We start from the raw sequence: 22,631 nt of genomic DNA, 5'->3' as shown, positions 1-22,631 counted from the left end.
TGGAGACATTTTTAGAATTAAAATTTTGTCACAAGAACTGAAGTAAACAGCACGTCAAATTAGCTTCACTTGTCTGCTGCAAACTTTTGACAACATCCGCCAAAAAGTCTTTGGAACACCTGGAACTACCGACTGGTTCTGACTTGATGACCAAACACTGGTAACACTGGTAACTCTAGTCCTACTAACCTCATAAATGTTGCCACACAGCAAAATATTTTGTTACCACCGGAGACATGTAAAGTAGGTGCCAGTGGTTTGGATTTTTCTGATCTCATGCCTCCAAAGCATCATAAAATGTGTATTATGGGTTCAAGTCACATTTCAGCCTTATGAACCTTAGTAAACCTGCAATGACTGTTTCTTTGACTACTTAGCGGCACTAGAGACTAGCTTTGAAAACAACACTGATAAATTATCAGGTTTTTTTTTTGCCTATTTACACACTCTGCAGATATGTTTGTGTCCGCCTGAAGAATCTAAGTCCAATAGTCACTCTCCTTTTAGCTCTGTTTTTGGTCTCCCCCAAACTCCTGAGATTTATACCAGGCTCTTAAGCTGACAATTGTTACATTATGTTCACCAGCTAGTAGCTAACATTGTCTGTCTGACATTTAATGCTGGGCAGGTAGTGTACTGTGGGTTCATCAGATTTTTTTGGCAAATACAGGTAAAAAAAAGCCAAAAAAAAAACCTGATGACACCTGTAAGAGTGAACAAAAAAGTTGCATGCCAAAAACCAAAACAATGGGCGAATAGACTGAAAACTATCAGGAGAGCTGAGGAAAACTGCAGAGTGGGATGATAATTCTATGTGTATTCGTCACTTTGTTCATAAGAAGTATTCATTAAAGCAGCTTAAAAGAATAAATTCACCCAAAAATGAAAATTCCGTCGTGCCGATGGAAAGTCAGGTGTAATTTTGTAGTCCACGAAAACATTTCTGGAGTTTCACAGCAAAACAGCATTCTCTTAAACAACTGGTGTAGATGGGTCATCTATGGGGATAAGATGTAAAAAAAAAAATTAAGTAAATAAAATAAATCCCCATCTATTTCAGTTGTTTTGGAGAGTCCTGCAACTCTGTTTTGCTGCGAAGCTCCAGAAATGTTTTTATGGATTACGAAACTTCACCTGACTTTCCATCCCCATGAGGGTGAGTAGATAATGACTGACTATTCATTCTTCCATGAACTTATCCTTTAAATACGCTAGTTAAGTTATTCTATTCTAGTTCATGTTTTTATTTCCCCGGGAAAAACATTTCCTTTTTGCAGATAAGCACTGAATCCATTCACCTGCTGTACCTTCTAATTCCTATAGTCAAGATAATGTGGGAACCTATCCCAGCATGCAAGGGCTCAAAGGAAATGGGACTGATAACACACACACACACACAGACATAGACATACAATGCTAATATCTGCAGGCTCTTTTGTGTTCTCTGTTCACCTGACCTGCATGTCTTTGAATGGTGGGAGAAAAACGGAGCACCCAGAGGAAACTTGCACAAACAAAAAAGGACCCTGGATCTTCTCGCTGTGCTGCCCTGAAACACTGAAATGAAATAATTTCACATTGTCAGGCATGATTTTAATTGTTTAATAAAATAGCTTAATTTCCATCCAATAGTCAACTCTTTTAAGAACGTACCTGAACTCAACCAAGAAGTTGAACATGTAGATTAAGCCTTGATTTTATATTTGAATCACTGCACTGCTTTTCAATAAAAATTTGAACACCCCACAGATGAATTCTAAAACGCTTGTAAAAGCGTTACTATATTTACACGCAGGAAGAACACAGTACACATCATTCTGGCATTCTTTTAAATGGGCTAGTTTGTGGAGTAGATCATAGTGTTCTGACTTGCGGAGTTGATATTTTTGTGCTGAAAGCGTTTTGTCACATGTGAGCTACATGACTAGGCCTGGCCTCCACAAGACAAAGCTTTCTTTCTGCACCATAGGAAGAGGAGATGACATCATATTGTCCATACAAAGCCTCAGACATCCCGCTCTTTCCCTGCACTGCTCGAAAAAAATAGGTCTGTGCTGAGAAGACATTTCATTGTATGTGGATAATAAGGGGTTATTCTTGTTCTTACTTTTAGTACATGTCCTCAGAGTGGTGTTGTGGTAGATCTGCAGCATAATTTGGCTTCGGTTAAATGCCACAGAGCGGAAATGATGCAATGAGTGAAACAGACAGAAATATAATGCTGACGATTTGAAGGCAAAAATACTACATTTTAAAGTTCATGTTACTCACAGAGATAGTGTGTCACATCAAAAACGTGATTATAATTTATCAACTAATAGTTAACTGTTAATAAGTGCATAATTAACTGCTAATAATACACAATAAATCATGTATTAATCTTAATAAAGCAACAAAAAAAGCTTCCTATTTCACTTTGATAAAAAATACTTAAACAATTAACTTGTGTTTCAAATTTGTTCAGAAAACTATCAACACAACTTCAAATAACCAGCCAAAATCTCAAGAGAAATCTGTTGGTTGGCACCGACAGAACACACATAATGTGTACGACTGTACAACTCCAATTAAAAAAAAATGAACCATTATTAAGGAAGACATGGTGAAATTTTAACTGTAAAGGATTGATCCCACTTGCCCCCATGTGTATTTGTTGAGATTCTTGTTGAGAGTACAGATGGGACTAAACTGCTTTTAAAAAGGAATATAACCAGCTGATTTGATTGACCATGTAAAAATACAGTGTAATCTAAGCCCCCTTAAAACTGCACCACGTCTAAAACTGAAAGCATAGATACCTGTAGAATAAGATGTCATAGTAACTCAATGTTAACTCAAATCCCAGGGTTTCATTCTTGTTTTCCAGAGGAAAAAAAAAGTTTTTTCTTTCAGAATAGTCTTTCTTTAGCTGACTTTTGTTGTCTTTATATGGTCCATACTTGTGCTGTGTGATGTCTTCCCACATTCAGAAGAAACAAGACTTAATAAGGTTGTTATCATGACGCATTAAAGCTACTGCTGTGCAAATTGCCTGGCAATAAAAGCAATCTCTATGTAATTAACAAGAACAGAACTCACTAGACTTTGGACAGTGGATATTGTGCTCTCAAGGACCCCCTGTGGTCAGATTCATGTACTGCAGCCTGGCTTGGTACGACCGTGTAAGATAAATTAAATGAAATCTTAGTAAAACACTGATTTGTGGCTTTTTAAATTTAACCATTAACTATTGGTCCTCCTTAATATTTTAAACTACTCCTCATGATTGACACAAAGCAAACACTGTTTTTTTTCCGGATGCATATTGGATGAAGCAAAATTTTAGTGTCAAAACTGTAGATGTTTGTTCTTGAACACATAAAACCATGAGACAATTCATAATAAAAAATACTATTTATTATACATGTGTTCTAAAGAGAAAATAACCCTATTAGAAGTGAAATGCAGAATGACTCATCATCATTCAAAATAAATCCACCAAAGACATTCTCAAAAGTTAATATGGCATCGCTTTGAATTTCATACGTGATTTATGTTTGTAAAAGTACAAATTCAACTAAAATATGTCAATGAAATGTTTGATGCTACAATATCACACACAATTTTTGAGTTGTGATCAATTTACAAACTCGTATTGAGAAGTTGTAGTTTAAATTGTTCACTTACAATATTCTTACATGTCAGCATTTTCAACCCACAGTAGAAAAACATTCATTCAGGAGCATTCATGAAATAAAATGAACGGACTGTCAGGCCACCAACAACCCAGAAAACCTGTACTCTGGTTTTCAATATGTATATCTATAAAAACACTAACTCTCATTCAAGCGCTTCATAATGGCTACAGCATACTGCATTAATTAAGAGTTGTTCAGATCATCAACGATGTGAAATTTAGAGCAACCTGTAGTTATTATGAAGCTCTTGTTACAGTTATGACAGTGAATATATAATAAGGAGTGGCTCAAGTAAACTGCAACAATGCTTTTTTTTAAAAATCAAAGTTAGTAATATTGCTCAGTCTTTAGAATATTAGGATGTGTTGGTCCGATAAATAAAGACAACATACCAACAGCTACACTATCTTCAAAATATAAATTAAGTAAAAACAAACAAAGTTGATATGGGTGTATCAGACACATTTCTAAGCAGCATGCAAGGATCAAAGCATAAGTATGCAGATTTTTCTAGACTGAAATGTCTTCACATACATGAAAAAGTTATATTGATTGGTCTTCAAAGACTACAATTATCATTTTAAAATGTTAAAAGAAATAAATAAGAATCCACCACCCCTTATTCCAGTTAAAAAAACAAGCATGTAAGGCCTTGTAAAGAAAAACATGCCATGTAAGAAATCATATCTTATCATTATGGCTCACAAAACTACTTTTCAAGACAAATGAAAGGTCAATTATTAAGTTCAGTAAATAAAGCTTGTTGGAACAAGGCAGCACAAGCCTTTTTTGTGCCCTTCTATAAATAGAAATAATAATGTAGGCTGATTCTAGAGCAGACAGAGGTTTACACTGCCATAATAAGAACTGAATATAACCTTCTCACAGGCCTTTTAAAAGCAGACATTTTGACACATAATAGCAGGGGATGCACAGGTGTAATTAATAACACTGAGGAGGCTGCATTTCGGCTGATCAGCTCTCCATATATTATTGCTTTTCAGTGGTCTTTGAGGTTTTCATCTTCTGCACATAAGGTTCATCTGCTGTCTGCTGTAAGACTGATGCAAAACTACATTCTTCATCCAAAGTATGGATGTTCAATGCCTCACTTTATGATACAGAGTAGTAATGTTGACAGCAAGTTTAAGATGAGGAAGACCTCAGATTTGTAGCATTATTAAGATTACTAAGATTTCATTAATATGTTCACATTGCTCACTTTTTTATAGGTAATGTAAAAGGCTATTGTAGGCATTATTTTGCTGAAAACTGATAAGCTAATATTATATTAAGGCTCTGTTGCTGTTAGTTTTTGATTAATGCACATTATGAACTGATCCAATGTTCAGTAAAGATCAGATTGAACATTGTCTACAGTTTGTGATACACATGTCAGTCTCAATGAAACAACTCTATTGAGTTAGCGATCAGTCACTTCATTACCTTGAAGCGTCCAGGAAGCCTTGAATCAATTTGAAACATTAACATCATTTCAATAGGCTCTGCACACCTACAACCCAGATGTTTGTTTTATCTATGTTTTACACTGCATCCCAACTTCGGGAACCGGGGTTGAACACAGGTGTTATCCGTTATCTGGCTGATTAGACTTCTGCTCAGGTTAAAAAAGTGCAAACTGCCCTGCCTTAACAGGAACAACAAATCCAATAGGAGCGTGATGGAGATCAATCACATTCTGTACCTCTGAAACAGTCCTGAGACGAAGTCTAAATAGCAAAACATTAGTGAGAACACCTGTGTCTGTAGGGGCTTTAGAAAAAGACAATGTAGGTCAGACAGCTCCATGTTAAAACAATACAATTTTAACCCTTGTGCCCTCCTCAAATTTACTACCCTCTGGACACCTTCGTGGCAAAAATGTACACCCACAAAAAAACTGCTATTAACTGTTATTAACTGCTACTGTCCTCTTCACTTTCAGAGGACGGGTCAGAGGCACTCACAGAAGTTGAGGACTCCAGTGAGCATTCCGTGTCAGACTCCCCCTCGGAGCTTGTGTCTTCTTCAGGTGAGTCCTGCAGCTCGCTGGCAGATAAAGGCTGCATGACCATTTCTAAAGCCTCTTCATTTTTGCTCCTTCTCTTTGCTCCAGGTCTTTCTCCTTTTCTGCTCACTAATGAAATGACCCCTCAGCCAAGCTGCATGTTTATCTTTGGCCAGGTGCATAAACACACTAACAGTTGTTTTTGCTTTGTTTTTGAGTACAGCAAAGGCAAGAGGCCACACATACATACATACATGCATACACACACACACACACTCTTGGGGCCCCCTGGTACTCAAACAGCTCCATAATATAACTGGCAAAAATACAAGAATTTCATGCCTCGGCCTACAATGGGAAAATGGTTGAATCAGGTGGAATACAGTAATTAATGTCAAATATCACTACTTTTCTTCAAAATGAAATGCTGACATTAGATAATGCATGGTTTTATACTGTAATGGCAGTGAAATTAAAAAATGTGGTTTTAATGGAAGTCAATGAGGCATTTTTGGCCACGAAGGTGTCCAGAGGGAGTATCTGGCACTACATAAAAAATACTAATGCAATCAAATCAATTTTGCTTATAATCTTTGACATATCCAAGACTCTAATCACCACCAGAGCCCCAATCTCCCTACCATTTATTAAATGGAAAATAATTCATTTTTGGGGGTTTTTTTGTATTTAATAATTAATAATTCAAATAATTAAACTGGCATTTAAAGGGTTAAAATCCTGAAAATTATTGAATGTTTGGTAGTTTTGAGCAAGTCTGAAGTTGTTTAAGAGATTTATGAAAAAAAAGCAGAAAAAAATATTGACCTATGATGATTTAATAGCAGTTTTTTGTGTGTGTACATTTTTGCCACGAAGGTATCCAGAGGGTGCAAAATGCATCAATAGAGTATAAAAGACATGCGAGAGTAAGAGACATTGGATTTCAAAAATTTTACTAAAAAGAAAGTTCTTGCAAAAATTCATGCCATAAGCTGTAACACAGCCAAAATGATCACCAAATAAAAAAAAAAAGTTGAGAAAAATGTACAAAAATGCCCGAGGAGGGCACAAGGGTTAAAGGCCAAATTCTTTATTTGACCAAATCCAATTATTACTTAATTTACTTTTGCAGGCTGGTAACAATATAAAGAAAAAAAAGGCTGCATGATATGCAAAAATGTGCAAATATGTAGTTGCCAGCTGAACTCCATCCTAATATGTAAACTAATCAAAACAATGTGCATTTAGTGTGCCTAATGTGTTGTCTTGCACACATATGCAGTAGTAGCTTTGCTGCACTCAGTGGCCTTAACATACTGTATAAAATATATCCTAAAATATTTTTTGGTCACAGCACAGCTTCCTGTTTAAAATCTCAACTAATGTGGCTTACCAATGTCCACAGTAACATTCACATAAAGAGGCAGCCTCTCTACTGACAGAGTCTTATATGAGCAGCTGTTGAGTCCATCCTTTCTCCATACCTGTGGCGTTCGTCCTAACAACCTCATCCTGAGAAAGCAAAAAAACAAATAAATAATAATAATTGAAGATATTGCATCTGAAGCACAAATAAGGACGAGTACATTTAATTGAACCTGAAACAAGCATAACATGTTATTATCTATTCTACATTTACTGACCTGTCTTTGTTTATCTCATTGCCACTGTCCCGTTTGTGAAACACCATGGTATAGCGAGCTACATCAGCAGGCGGCCGCACAATCTTCATTTTCTGCAGCTCAACTCTGCACCAGACAGCAGACCCACATGTGTGAGTAAATGAATGAAGAGTTATATACTGTAGCCACTTCAGATGTGATAATCTTAAATACCGTTGTCACTGGTTTCTGCCTCACCTGATGCGAAGGTCATCATCTTCTCCGCCCCAACCCCAGTAGGTGTTTGAGAATCCATTCACTTGATGAAACTGGTCTTTGGTCATAGCTGTGACTCCTCCGAAGTAGCCTTTGTAACGCAGCCTGAGAGTGGAAGAACATGAAGAAAAAATACATTTCATTGTTTAGAGATTACATCAGAGCTTTTAAGATATTCTCAGCCCTGGGGAGACTTCCATCTGTTAATACTGCACTGTTTATTCACAAGGGTAATATAAAGTTTAACTGCTGATTCATGACTTAGAGGATTTTATCTCTTCGTCATGTACTTACTTGTATCCTGTGGCATTCCGGCCAACCACTAAGTGTTTGGGCTGCTTGTCACAGACATATAAATTGTGATCATTTTCAGGAACCAGGTCCACATCATGGAAGATGAAGCACTCCCAACTGTAGTCCTTCAGAGCCTCCAAATATCCAACATTCAGTAATTTGGCACGATTAAATGTTGCATCACCAGCCTTCAAAAAAACGGAAAACACAATAAAAATCACAATCTGTTTCTGTACTTTATGGACTATGTACAGTTATAAGCTCAGTGTAAATGTCCATGCTCTTCTGTTGTAGCTGACGTGTCATTACACTTCATCAATTGAAAGAAAAAGCACAGCTGCAGCTCAGAAAAATTATTTAATGCTACTTGTGTAGGAGCGTTATTAAATAACTAATTCTTACAGTGATGACATCTTATTGAAGCTAACAAAGAAAATAGAAAGCTTAACAAGTTAATTTAATTCATTTAGGAGTTTAATGTGCTTTTTAACAAGATGACCAAATAAGACACTAAATATTACAAAGCATTTCATACAATTTAAGGCAGAAAATAAAATAACTAATCAAAATAAATAGGTGGCTGTACATACATGTGGGAAAACTGCATTAAAATTACGTGCTAATAATTTCAACCACTGCTGGTACAGTGTGTAACTGTTCTGGGGTTTTGCCCTTTAGTTACCGTTCTCTTTTGAGTACTTCATTAGTTATTAAAAGAACGTTATTTGGTTGCAGATGATTTGCCATAGGCTTGTGAATGATTTGCTTCAATAGCGTCTTTGTTTACAGCTGCATATTCAGTGGTTTTTGTGCGTCACTGAAAATGACTTGTTACTTTTGTGAAGCCTTTGAAGTCTACAGGTTTTACAAGTTTTATGTCTGTGGTAAGGATGCGCAGATGTTATGAAACCTGCTGGCTGAAAACAAAAAAGAACATTGAGAAGCCAATAATTGTTTTTTTTCATTGCAAGTTTTATGTTTTACCTGCTTGTAATGTTGTCATTTCAAATAATTAATATTAAGTAATGCAATGCAATTTACACATTTATTTTACACGATATTTCTTCAAATTTCTTAAAGTTTCTCTGTTTTGTCACCAAGCATTCCGCATAGGTGCAGTCGCATCACATTTGGTCACACATTATTATTCAAGGTCGCCAAACCAGTTCAGAGGTTCAGAGGAACTTTAGCAAAAGAAAACCAAAAGTATAATCGTTACAGGTGTGAGCTTGAATTAAAACTACTTCAACTAAACATTTACCAATCTGCAGTTCCCTGATATGATAAACCAACTGGTTGTGGAGATACGTGTAATTGGCAAACTTGTATATTTCTGTAACGTTTAAAGATATGTAGTTAAACACGGTGGTCCGACCTATCCGACATTTCTGCTGTGCTTATTTTATGTACTGTAATGCTTCGCTAGTGTCACCGGTCAGACTTTCTGCTACTGATAGTTTGGGGTTAACTAATTTTCCTTATTCTGCGGCCCAACCGGTACACTAGTTCTCAAGACTAATGTTAGTGAAAGTGTAATGAAAACATCAAACATGAATTTTAGATGAATGAGATGTTTAAACTTTGAAATAATGTCCTGAAAATAGGTAGGTACGTAAAACTGGGGGTTGCTACCTGGAAGTAATTGCAAATAAACATTTAATTGGTGCTATAATCTCAGTTCCACAAGCAGGAAGCCTAAACATCATGGCCAGTGTCAGTGCAACACAGTTAAGTAACATGTTTTAGTTGTGACTTTCTTTTTGTCCTTTTATTATTGTTTACGCTAATCACTGATTTTATATGAAAATCGTGTGACATAACTGTGTGGAGCAGTACCTGCTGGATGACATAAATGGCATAGTGTATCTGCTGCCTCTGCAGAAAGGGGTGCAGGTGGTGCAAGAGGTAGAGGAGGTGTCTCTCTCTGCTGCGATGAGGGATGAGGATGGCTACGCTCTGCCTCGCTGTGCAATCCGTGGGCTCGTACTCGCCTTCAATCACTCCTTTGTTGGCACCCTCCACATCCTTCAGTGTCAGAGAGGACTCAAAGGACAGCTTCACAGCTCCCTCTGTAGACGTTAACAATATTCAACAAGAAATGTGAGTCTTCAGTGCTACTGATCTTTCTGTTATATGCATTTCGTAGCATCCAAGCAATATATCAAATCTAAATGAGGCTTTCCTGAATATCAGCTTTGAAAAGTTTTCCAACTATGCCATATCAAAGCAAGTTTTTTGGAACAAACGCTTATCAGGTTTATTACATAGCAGTTAGCTTATCTGGTTTATTACATAGCAGTTAACTTATCTACTCTCCCGTTCTTTCATTGCCAAGTAGTCACTGTAAAAGTGGTGAATTAATACAGAGAAACACAAAACAAATAAATAATTTCTATTTAGCAAACTCTAGTTTTGTCACCTTTTTAACCTGCACTACTATATACTTACTTAGCAACGGTGACTCCTGTGGGCATTTGACTTTTTGTGGTGGAGTATTTAAGTGATCAGGGGTCGCTGTCCAAGAGTTGAGTTTTTCCCTCAGGCTGTCTCCTTTGACAAGAGCTTGAGTCGTGGCAGGGGAAACCAGAACAGATTTCACCGTTTCGCCTGAAAAAGTTGCGATCCATGCCAGCACTGACAGTGAGATGAGGATCAGTAAAAAATATTTCCCCCTCCGCAAAATCTTGCACACAGGCGAACAGAAGCCCATAGCTGTGTGACCGCGCTGATGTGAACAGTGAAAATGTGAACTGTAGATGCTGTTAGTTAATGATTAAGACATTTCCTCCGTGTAGGACATTTCTGCTAAAATACCAACAGCCACAGTTTCACTAACCAGTCATCCCATGTTGATGAAACATGCTGCTGAGGAATACAGTAAATCAAGTAATTGATCACTGCGAAGTAAGCAAAACTTATTGGTGAAAATCCATCGCTGAAATCCAGGTTCAGGCGGTCAGGCCAAGAGTCCCAGTCCTCCAAAAACTGTAAATCGATTTGGAGAGAAAAAGATGTTACTGAATGGGCACAGATGCATCATAATCTCTGTTGTACTACCCATCTGCTCATGTAAAACTACACCCTGAAGTGCAACAACAACAAAAACACCTGATAAGATGTTATCTTATAAAACAAACCGGTTATGACACTGGGGTTAAGTGTCTTTAGCTCATGAACCAGTTTTTTTTCTCTTAACCTTTGTGTTCAGTGCCATTTATTGTGTTACTCACTCCTGAAAGAGCCTCCTGAATGTGGTTTTACACCCTGTAACTAATACTTGGCAAAGTTAAGTATCGCATTGCAGAGCTGTTGCCTCACCCTTCTCCTCACTTCCACTCTAAATGTATCAAATATTCAACGATCATTTCCATTACTGATTAATCTGAGTAAGCCAGTAGGTGTCCAGACCAAAATGTCTGTCTGACCAGTAGTTTAAAACCAGAATATTCACTTATGGCGATTAATGTTCAGCTGTCCAATTAATCTTTTAATAATTTCAACACTATAACAAATACAAGATCATATGGTAAATATATTCATATAACAAAGCAATGAGAAAAAAAAAACTTAAGTTGGTAGTTACTGTTATCTAGCGTTTATCATCAATTGGCACTGAAGGTAGACTTTATGCCCACAATGTCTACTTTCAGTGCCATTTGATGATAAACGTGAATTAGCTAAAACCGGCAGCGTTAGTATGATAACGTTAGCTAAAATTTTGAAACGAGCATCAAGCAAACACATAAGCTAACATTAGTATATATATTTACTGTCATTTGAAACGTCGTGGTTGTATGAAATGAAACACTAAAGCTCTGGCATTTTATGTTATTTTTCTCTCACAACGACAACGACTGTGTTGACTTTTGACGATAATTTTGAGGACTGGCAGTGACATGCTAACGCTGGCTAGCTTGAAACAACACCAAGATATCTAGCGTTATGTTCCGGTTATTCATGTAAAAAATAAGTACATGACACTACCTTTTACATCGCTGACAGCTCCTTCTTCTCATGATTCCTGTCCATGTATGTAAAGTTAAAAACTCACATCTGTTTCGGGAAATGGTCGTAATTTAACGATGCTCACACGAACCCTACTTGCAGAGTTAACGCAGCTGTAAGCTAGCTGACGTATGCGGATGCAACATTATGGGGTTTCAGTAAAGTGCTGTAAAAGTTAAACAATAGCATAAAGAGTCGCACACCTTGAAGCCAAAACACAACAAGACCATAATTCAATGAAACTAAATACTGTCCTTCCCTGCTACAGAGATAACAGCTGACAGTCACTGATGTGGTGAGCGTATCTTACCTTAAACACAAGCTAACGGTTTCACCAGGTTATCGACCAAAGATGCAAACGACAACAATGTGTCAAGTCAACATCAGTCACAGCACTTCTGCTGGAAGTGTTTCAAACTAAAAGCTTTCATAATACCAGCGTGATTCTGGAAAATACGTAAGAAAACCGGTTTTAGTGAAAGCAATGTCTTCCCATCATTATCCAGCGTCTGTTTATAAGTTATCTCGGCGCGACTGAGGAGTTGTTTGCCAAATTATTCATTTTACTAGAAAGCTATAAGAGATCAAATATATCGTTAGTCCTCAAAATATTCTTCAAACAACATTCACACATACATTTGTTATTCAGCATTTAACTTGTGATGTTTGTGTACCTATTTTAATCCTAAATGACAGCCTTAGATTGCTTTAATTTTGAAGGCAGCATCAACAAACAGGAAGTCACTGTCTTGAGCACGCCTTCATATGTGCTTCCGGGATATGGTTTTCAAAATAAAGGTCTTTGCTCCTTTTGCCAGTTGGCCTCACATTGAATTACATAATATTTAGTAAAGGGGAAATGTGTGATATCTGTTTCCATGTTTGTGACAAACTTTCCCATCATGCAGTGCTCCCTAGTCATTTTGACATCAGACAACATGCTGCTCTCTCTGCAGGAGCCCGCTGGCTCTGAGGATAAAGGTCTTTTCCTCCTGCAAACAGAGGATGTGGTTGTGCAGCTGCTCTTCAGCCTGCTTCAGGTCAGCCATGATACTGAGTGTCTCAGCATGTCATCCTCCTGTAGAGCGATGTGGGAGGTCCTGCACTCCTCAGATGCCTTTTTGCCTGCTTTTGTTTTTTACTAGTTTTCTTATGTTGGAAACTTCCCTTTTGGAAGGGTCCTTATACTAGAAACAATACGATGTTTAATGAATATTAAAACAGAAACTCGAGACAGAAAAAATCTCCAAAGGGAATAAAACAACAACAACTTAATACAATGTTTTTAATTGCACAAAATCTTTTATTATCTGCAGTGTACATCAGGGTTATGTTGGAGGAAAAAACAGTCAACATGATTCAGTTATACTTAAGTCTCATTCATAGTTTAAACTAATCAAGTTCTGAAAGACCTTAAGAAATATGTTTGAACAAACACTATTAATAAGTATTCAGTTAAGTAAGAGTCTTCACTTGGTTATTTTGTGAAAGACAAGGTATTCAAATCCTTTTCTTACAGTAAATAGAAATATGCATGAGTAAAAGTATTCAAATTAATTTGAGTATTCAAGTATTTTCAGAAAAATATACTGAATTGTTACGGAATGGCCCCTTTCATAGTGTAATAATAAACACTTTTTATTGTTTTATTATTACTTCAAAGGCCAGTAGTCTCTACTCAAGAATAGCTGACAGTGTATTTACAGCTGACAATCAGACAGTGTGGATTGGATTAAACAGTTCCTTCCCTGAGCTGCTCCTCCCTCCCCTCTATATGTCCTCCACACTGTGAGGACATGACTGTATAGTGTAGGCCTACTGCGAGAATGACATTAACATGTGAGATGGGCTTGCACTGTTTGCAGATGTCATATACTTGTGATAAGCAAGCTGAAGGCGGAGGCGTGCACCAAAATGCCCTGCAGACATCCTACAGCATGTTCATTGTTTGTTTTTTTCCATTAGGGTTTCAGATCTATATATTTCAGAGAGAATCTTTTTCAGCAGAATGTTTATTATAGTTAATACAAAATGAGTATGCTTCAAAATAATTCAACTAATTTAAGCTTTACAAGATCCGAAATTTAGCTTGTGTGGTTATATTACAACATTTGTCATTTTTAAATAGTATATATATAATGTAGGAATGACACTTGAGGGGATCAGAAATATACAGAATACAGTAGTATTTATAGTAGTGTCTAAGTTGGGGAGACTGTGGTGACAGCAGTGATGCTTCTGTTATTAAGTTTAACAAATATATCTAATTTGTTTTTGTAAAACGATATTTCATCTCATCATTCAGTCAAATGTTTTATATATATTTTGGAAAGACCAAAGAGCTGGTGGTGGACTACCAGAAGAACAGGAGGCCCTCTGTCCCAGTTATCATTGAGGGAGAGGAAGGGTGGACTCCTACAGGGTCCAAATCAATAAAAAGCTGGACCGGACACACAACACTGAAACACTCTTAAGAAAGGGCCAGAGCAGACTGTTCTTATAAAAGAGACTTCAATCTTTCAGTGACAGGCTCCTGCAGATTTTCTACCAGTCTACAATAGCCAGTGCTCTGTTCGTTGCTGTGGCGTGCTGGGGTGGTGACTTAACAAGCTGGTTAGGAAGGCCAGCTCTGTGGTCGGGCTGGAACTGGACAGCCTGGAGTCAGTGGCAGAGAGGAGGATGAAGGACAAGATCAAAGCAGTCTTGGATAACCCCTCTCACCCTCTCCATGATGAGCTGTGGCAGATTGGCAGCTCATTCAGCCACCGGATCATCCCACCCAGGTGTAATGTGGTGCAATACTTATTCGTGGGTACTGCAGCAGACACACACACACACACACACACACACCACACACCACTCTCTCTCTTCATTTCTCTCTCTCTAATTTGCACACAATCTTCACACAGTTATAATGATAATAATGAGCCTAATTGCTCTTGTGTATACTTTCTTTTTTTGTCACTTCTTATTTTATACACTTTTAATTTATCATTTTCTTAAAGTTTCTCTATTAAGCTGTACTTACTCTGTCCTTGTGCTGCTGTAACTCCCAAATTTTCCCTCTGGGGGGATCAATAAAGGATTATCTTCTGTTATTGTGGAAAAGGTTTCAAACTGTGCTTGAAACTAACTGCCCAAAGACGTCAAATAAGTTGTCATGAATTTGGCAATGCCATGTTGAGGGACTTCCGTTTCTTTTGTTGTCCTGTGATTGACCATAATTATGGAACGTTTTGTCGACATCCTGTCATTGTGTATTTACATTGTGACTCATGCATCCTCTGGTCTCGCTCATCTAATTACAGAGCCTTGCTTGTCCTCTGGTTAAATGTTGTTCCAAGTTGCCAGTCCGGCCTTTGTGCTGAGCATCGTGTGACCATCAGAGACATTATCAGATTACTCAAGACAGGGAAAAAAAACAACTCATCGAGGATCTAATTTAATGGTTTTAATTGTACAAAATATTTTATTACATGAACATCAGTGTACATCAGGGTTATTTTGGAAGAAATAACAGTCACAGGATTCAGTTATAGTGCAGTATATAAGTTGGACTGATATTGATATTCTATGTCTGACAAAATGTGTGGATGAAAAGGCCTAAGTGTACATGCATTTCAAAATAAAGTCCAAAATGCACCTTAAAAATTGGATTCAGAAAGCTGAAGTTTGACAAACACACATGCTCTCACATCAGAGAGCTCCTCCTCGACTCCTCAAAGCTCAAGGACAGAGTAACTGTTCCACTGCCAAAGCTCACTCTTGGCCTATGCTTCCCTGAAGTCGCGTCACAGTCGTTGCCGTTGGTCTTGAGGCTGATGGATGAGGACGGAGTTGAGGCAGAAGATCCACCGATGCTGCCGGACTTCTTTCTCGCAGCTGTGTTGTGTTTCAGCGTAGCTTTTGCAGCCACTTTGAAGGCGTGGGCTGCAGTGCTGCATCGAACTTCCTCTATGGTGTTCCTGGAGGGTTTGAAGAGGATGATGTAGACCTTGTTGAAGAAGATGCAGGCCAGCATTCCAAAGCTGGATGCCAGTATAGCAATGACCTCCACAGCTGAAACAAACTTGCCGTAAGTACTGAAGTACGCGGGGATGAAAGAGATCCAAACTATAAAGAATATAAGCATGCTGAAGGTGATGAACTTGGCCTCTGTGAAGTTTTCTGGAAGTTTCCGTGATTTAAAAGCAAAGAAGAAACAAATGGCTGCCAGGAGGCATGTATAGCCAATAAGGAACCCCAGCGCCATCACAGAGCCCTCATTGCAGGTGATAAAAATGATCTCGTCAATGTCGTGATTCCTGTAGCTGGATGGAGGGGCGTTGTAAAGCCACACCACACATATCATGACTTGGACAAATGTGCACAGAAACACCAACAGGAACTGCAGGTTTAATCCCCACCATTTACGATGGAGACTTGTGGGGATCTTGGCTTCAAATACCAAGAGCACTCTGTTGGTTTTCACCAGGATGCAGGATATACAGAGAACAAAACTGATCCCGAAGGCAGGCTGGCGTAAACGGCACATCCAATCCTGTGGCTCTCCGATGAAGATGAGCGAGCTGGAGAAGCAACAGATAAGTGAGAAGAGGAGGACGTAGGATAGTTCTCGGTTTGTGGCCTTCACTATGGGGGTGTTGCGAAATCTGACAAAGACTCCCATCACGAAGGCTGTCAAGACAACACCCAGCACCGCACATATGGCCAAAGCTATCCCAAACGGCTCAGTCCAGGAGAGAAACTCGATTTCCTTCAGGAAGCAGAATGTGTGGTTCCCATTGGACCAGGAGTTATTTGGACACTTGGTGCAAACGCTGGCATCTGTATAAATAAGAGAAAATCATCTGTGTGAGAACCGCAACAGTAGCCAGCTGCAGACATGAGATTGTGAATGTTTGGCATCTCGTTACCTTTATGATTACTGTACTCTCCATCTGAGCATTCGGTGCATTCAAAGCAGCATGTGGGCATACTGTCTATGATCCCTTTTCTTGTACCAGGTTCACAGTCCTCACTGCAGTTAGAGAACGGCACCTAGAGGACATAGACAGACAGAAGACACAACTTATGGATGTAAATGTGTTTAACTCTAATTGGTTTAGGGTTTTACATAATAACAATAAGGTGTGACCAGGCACATTATTTTGACACATACTTTACATTAAACAGAACTTCTCCATATAATGAGTTTATCCGCTCCTATTGACTGATTGATTAAAACTTAACAATCGTGAATTTCACTATGTCATAGTAAATCAATAGAGAAGAAACAACAGTAGAGAGAGAGGGGGAAAGACATTCAAACAAAAGATCCCTAGCTAGATTCAAACTATGGACGTTGTTAGTCGGCACCTTAACTTTCATTAACATGGCATCGCTTGAGCTGGGTGTCTTTTGTTTCCAGAGGCTGAATTAACATAAACACAACCTCTGAGAATTTCCACAGTGGGAAGTTAAATATTCACCAAAATTTGAAATTTACAGATACAACTCCCAAGAAAATGTTTGCATAATACATAATAATGATACAAAATAACGTAAGTTTGCTTCACACATTTGGAAAGTTAGGATGTTTCAACTACAGAGTCTAAACAATCTGTGGATCAATTTTGGGGCATTTGAACAAATCCTTTTGGAGTTTTTGGTGTTCACTGATTATGCAGTTTTTAAAAAAAGTTAATGATCATTGTTTGCAGTGAAGCAAAGTTTGGTCACATATTGTAAGATGTGTTGCAAAAAGATTAAAGCTTCATGGATCTTTTTATGATTCTTGACATTTTTTTAAGTTTGTCCTAAATGAATCCCCCTAAAACATTTCCCCTATTTTTTTTTTTTTTTTACATGAACAATTTATGAGTCAATACGAAAGTGGTCATTCATTATGACAAACCCACAGATAATAATCACCCAACTCTGCCATGGCCCTCAGCTCTATACAGTGTTTTAGCATAATTCATCTCATCACATCAGATTAACTGTTAGGTTCATTCCCACCACTCTTATCAAGATGTTTCCAGCTCTTGTAAAACCCACTGTATGCTACCTGCCCAGACAGACAAAGTTACCGAGTAGCTGATGACCTTAGTTGAGTATGTAGCAACTAAAGAACCAGATATTTCTCTCAGGAGATGGTGGAGACCAAAACGGAGCTAAAAGGAGAGTGAATATTGAACTTTTGTGATCACAAATAAATATGAATGTTGCTCTATATTTGTTGGATATGTATCTCAGTATCGATTTGCAAACCTGTTTGCCATAAAATCATTTATGTCAGTTTTGCATTTACAGCTAGTTCTGCTGCCCCCAAGTGGACAAAGAAATAAAAAATGCAGCTTTAATGTTAAAACATTCCAAGAACCAGTATTTGTCCGGCCTTAAAGGGATAGTTCGGTGCTTTTGATGTGGGGTTGTATGAGGTACATATCCCTGGTCAGTGTATTACCTGCAGAAGAGTTAACACTGAATGTCAGGAATGGACAGAATATATTAATAGAAAACACTTGGACTGACCTCAGAACTGAATCCGTTCCACAGAATCTTTGTCTTGTCGATGAAAAGTTTGCCTCCTCTCTTTGCGTGCATGTTGTAGTATCCGACCTCCTCAAACACCACAGAGCCATCCTCAGCAGACCTGTGCCAGTTTATAAGGGTGTAGTTTGCCGCCAGGTCTGCGTTCTCATCAAAGTGCATCTTTTCGCCCATACTGTTGGTGTAGTTCAAATGTCTGAGCTGCTTCAGGACCTGTGAAGCAGAACCACACATTTGGATGATGCAGATTGGCTGAGTAAATGATTAGGTATTAGCACCCCTAACTCCAAATGAGTTGGGAGCCAACTTTTTTTGGAATAATGGTTGTAACTGCTTTGGTTTTGGGGTAAATGTACAACTTCTTACCTGCCATGCTTCCATTTTCTTTATATCTGCACAGGAGTTGTTGGCGAATAGTCCATGTCCAGGTGTGCAGGTGAGTATGTCCTGCAGGGCCTGTGCAATGGAATAAACTGCAACATAGACATTATAGGAGATTCGAAGATGTGTGTAGTCCAGGTACGGGGTCTCAACGCTCGTGATGTCTTCCTCACCAGTACACAAGGGCCTGAAACTCGTACTGCCATTCTCACTTTCTTGCAGTCTTGGGCTGTCTTCGAGATAACAGTTGAAGGTTTCTTCCCAGAACTCCCTGACAAATTCATTGTGACTATCTTTCTTTGGTTGGACTTGTTGTAAGAACTCCCTAAAGCCAGGTATATGGCCTGCCTTTAGAGCAAAGCCAATAGTCCCTGCCACGACATCAAGATACTCTGGCTTAGCAATGAGGGAGGAGCTTGACCATGCTTCGCTGGCCAACCATATACGATCTGTGATGTTTCTCCTCACCATCTCTTTGATTAAAGGTTCAATATCGGGGCCGCTGGCAAACACAACAATGACTTTAGCCGTGGAGTTCTCGATCCTGTCGGCCAGAGCTTGGATTTCATGATCCTCAAAGTACTGGGAAATAAGTTCATTGAGGTGAATACAGATGTCTCGCTCCTCCATCTCTTTCTCAAACTTTTCAACCCCTGGGCGTCCGTAGTCGTCGTCTGAGGCCACGGCAATGACCCAGTTCCACTGGAAGAACTCGATGATGTCCGCCATGGCTGTGGCCTGGTACTCATCTGTTGGAATGGTTCTCATGAAGGACTTGTACTGGTTCTTGTTGCTCAGTAAGCGACTAGAGGAGGCATAGCTGATCTGAAACAGGAAAGATTTCAGGTAAATTGTCAAGCCCCGATCCCCGCACTCCCAGTCCGACTGCTAGCTGCATGGTTAACTGAGCTAAATAGACAATGGCAGTGACAGTTAGCAGCAATAAGCCATTACTCTGGTGACATGCAGCCACCATTTTGTTTTGAGCATTGACAGGTGGCCAATTTTTAGTCCCACCAACCTACAGTTGAGGCCCTGCCCATTCTGAGTACAAAGATAAATAGTTACAGATAATTTAGTTGGTTGAACAGATAATGGTTTTAGTTTAAATGTTTTTTGATTTTGATGATCAAACACATTCATGAGTTGTTTTTCTTCCTGTAAAAGATATTATCCACAGCAAATGAACTGTATGTGAACATCATTTTCACAATTCAGGGTTGTCATGTGACATGTGCTCAGTTTTAAGGCCACAGCAGAGGTGTTGTATTGATGTAGTACTGATGTTACTCACCTGAGGAATATAGAAAAGACCCAGTAGGTTTGCGACCGCTGTAGAGACTGCAGATCCAGCTGCTCCTACAACTGCGATGGTTGCTGGGATATGATCAGTGCAGTTACAAAATTCATCTAAATTCAGGGAGTCAATCTTATTTTGGGCCACAAAACTAAGCGTAGCTTCCAGGGCTTTTGACACTGTGTTGCATGTGTCAAAGATCCTGTAGCCCAGTGTGATGTTGGGCAGGAGAGTGCTACTGTTGTTTATCTCATCGATTGCGAAAATCATGGCCTGGAGCCAACGGAAACCACGGAAATTGAACCTGTATGGATAAACATGCATACATTTCAGCACACAAAAATCATGAATGGATTCATGTTAAGCTACATGTAACCAGACTAAAATGTTACCTGACGCATTGTGAGGATTCGGGCCGGGCTGCAAGGTCTTGGTCTTTGGAGGCAACACCAAAGTGTATAGGGAAAAGACCTCCGAGCAAAATGTCACCAGTCATCTGTGCTCTTTGATGGGGCCCATAGGTTGAAATCACATAACTGGATCCCAGCAGGATCAGATAATACAGAACCAGTCTCATCTTACTTCTTCTTTCTAATGGGTAGGATTATTTTCTACAACTCCCCAGAGTGAAGGTACTCTCAATATTATCTTCTCCCATCAATCTGCCTGCTCTGGTGTTTGGTGCTATTCATGTTTGCAATGATGGGACTGTAAGAAAAAGGGGGAAAAACATATTAGGCTTTTGTTTAAAAGTAGTCAAATGGGCTACAATTACATTGGATATTTAAAGATTGGGTTCACCCAAAAATGAAAATTAAGTCACTATTTACTCACCCTCATGCTAATGAGTCCACAGACTTGGATTCACCGGATCAGCTCTATGGAACCATTTTAGTTTAAAAACAAATCCCTGTCTACTTCAGTTGTTTATGCTGCAACGCTGTTTTGCTGAGAAGCTCCAGAAATGTTTGGAGGCTTCAAAACTTCATCAGACTTTCCATCAGCATGGTGGCGAGTAGATAATAACTTTTCATTTTTGGGTGAACTTTTCCTTTAATGAAACTCTCTGGACAAGTCAACAAGACATAAACATAATTCTTGCGCTGTAGCAGTGTGTGACACCATCCAATAAACTCCAGTCACTGAGCTCACTTTCCGATATAAACAGGGACAGAGGGCGAGAACGGTGTTGGAGGCCAACAATGTCCTGAGGCTATAATTACCCACTCTACCAGGACCACACAGTCACATACGTTTTGTTTTTTTTGTTTTTTTAACTTTTGTAATGAGTTGATTACTATTGTTTCTAAGAAGAGATGAACAACATCTCACCCCTCAGTAACACTGCGGTCACTCTGCTTGAAGTATCCATCTGAACCGAAATAGACACAGGATTTGCAAGAGCTGAGTGAAGTCACACTCTAATGACCCTCCTTCCTGCAAATGCTTGGGCTCACGCTGTGGTCAGTGAACCCAGTCACCATGGAGAGAGACTATACTGCATCTGGCTAATACAGCTGGAAAAATGCTGGGGCAGAGCCGGGATAATGAAGTAACTAACGGCTGTAAGAGCCACTGTTTGAGAGAAGTTATACACATGGGTATTAAAAAATCTATTCGAATTTCTTAATTTGGATAGAAGCTTTTTTTACCTTCAAGAAATAATTTCCCAGAATATGAGCCTAAAATTAAAGGTGCATTATGTAGTTTGGGAGAAGAAATTTTAATCAGAAGAGAAAAATCTTAACTGATTAACTGAATAAACAAACACAAACTCATACTGTTTTACTTTGTTTATATTTTTAGGACCCTTCTATGGTAGCCATGTCTATCTTTAAATGCTGTTCTGGGGACCTTATTCCCTTTTGAGGACAGCTTGTTTATTCAGTTATGTAAATATATGCATCAAATAAATATTTCTGAGTTTGTGTTATTACCTAAATATTATTGTAAACATTACCTTTCTGAGTCTGGATTACTTTTCAAAACTACATAGTGCGCCTTTAATCAGGTCCAATGTTAAATGATAGCAAAATTTCAATTGAAACAATTCCAACCTGTTTCAAACTGCTAAAGATATAGTCAAATAAACACGTTGATGTTTAAAAGCAATGTAAAATTAGCAGAGTTATTGATCATAACATCAACATCCATTTTAAATAACTGATAGTATTAAAACGTTGACTATGGCTACGGTTCACTGTGTTTTTAACCCCCCAAAGTAAAACAATTAAAACATCAAACATGCAAAATAAGACTGAATCCAACTTACCGCCCGAACTCCTGAGTGTGTGATTTAAAAACACTTGAAACGGCTCATCTGCAGGAACACACACGGATTTTAAGGCCTTTCCCCAAAATATCCAGCTGAATGAATTCACTGGATGATGGTGTTAGCTCCTGAACCTCTTTCTAACAGATGAATCATTAACAGAGAGAGGGGTAGTCCATTTCCTTCAGCTAATGAAGTCTACTCACAGTTCGTTCTCCTGAACTGAAATCTACAGGACCTAAAGTGGCAGAGAAAAAGTTACAATCACACAAACTGTTAGTGACAA

General features: G+C 38.6%; 2 protein-coding genes across 3 annotated transcripts; both read right to left on the bottom strand.

The window, feature by feature from the left end:
* Nucleotides 1–3,374: 3,374 nt before the first annotated feature.
* b4galt4 (UDP-Gal:betaGlcNAc beta 1,4- galactosyltransferase, polypeptide 4) lies at nucleotides 3,375–12,209 on the bottom strand. 2 transcript variants are annotated; one of them, XM_073479069.1, is made up of 7 exons: nucleotides 12,172–12,209; nucleotides 10,305–10,841; nucleotides 9,693–9,925; nucleotides 7,857–8,044; nucleotides 7,545–7,667; nucleotides 7,329–7,433; nucleotides 3,375–7,197 (listed from the first exon to the last, which is right to left on the bottom strand). In XM_073479069.1, exons 2-7 carry the CDS (start codon nucleotides 10,564–10,566, stop codon nucleotides 7,065–7,067), a joined length of 1,044 nt encoding a protein of 347 aa, XP_073335170.1. In that variant the 5' UTR covers nucleotides 10,567–10,841; nucleotides 12,172–12,209; the 3' UTR covers nucleotides 3,375–7,064. The 2 variants fall into 2 exon arrangements, with proteins under 2 accessions (XP_073335170.1, XP_073335169.1); XM_073479068.1 differs by lacking the exon at nucleotides 12,172–12,209 and adding an exon at nucleotides 11,841–11,926.
* A 3,343-nt stretch (nucleotides 12,210–15,552) lies between these two features.
* On the bottom strand, nucleotides 15,553–20,650 carry casr (calcium-sensing receptor). Its single transcript, XM_073479067.1, has 6 exons — nucleotides 20,466–20,650; nucleotides 20,071–20,377; nucleotides 18,762–19,601; nucleotides 18,378–18,608; nucleotides 16,778–16,901; nucleotides 15,553–16,688 (listed from the first exon to the last, which is right to left on the bottom strand). Exons 1-6 carry the CDS (start codon nucleotides 20,648–20,650, stop codon nucleotides 15,553–15,555), a joined length of 2,823 nt encoding a protein of 940 aa, XP_073335168.1.
* Nucleotides 20,651–22,631: the final 1,981 nt, after the last annotated feature.

The sequence above is a fragment of the Pagrus major genome, chromosome 13 (genome assembly GCF_040436345.1).
Source record: "Pagrus major chromosome 13, Pma_NU_1.0".
NCBI lineage: Eukaryota > Metazoa > Chordata > Actinopteri > Spariformes > Sparidae > Pagrus > Pagrus major.
The sequence above is the reverse complement of the archived record's forward strand: the minus strand, read 5'-3'. Positions and strand labels throughout refer to the sequence as shown.

Coding starts and splice junctions, on each gene's coding strand:
- b4galt4 (XM_073479069.1), bottom strand. CDS start 10,566: ATGGGCTTCTGTTCGCCTGTGTGCAAGATTTTGCGGAGGGGGAAATAT. Junction 9,926..10,304: donor ACAGGAGTCACCGTTGCTAA/GTAAGTATATAG, acceptor TAACGTCTACAG/AGGGAGCTGTGAAGCTGTCC. Junction 7,198..7,328: donor AATGAGATAAACAAAGACAG/GTCAGTAAATGT, acceptor TTGCTTTCTCAG/GATGAGGTTGTTAGGACGAA.
- casr (XM_073479067.1), bottom strand. CDS start 20,650: ATGAGACTGGTTCTGTATTATCTGATCCTGCTGGGATCCAGTTATGTG. Junction 16,902..18,377: donor GGAACGGATTCAGTTCTGAG/GTCAGTCCAAGT, acceptor TATGTCCTCTAG/GTGCCGTTCTCTAACTGCAG. Junction 16,689..16,777: donor AGAGTACAGTAATCATAAAG/GTAACGAGATGC, acceptor TTATTTATACAG/ATGCCAGCGTTTGCACCAAG.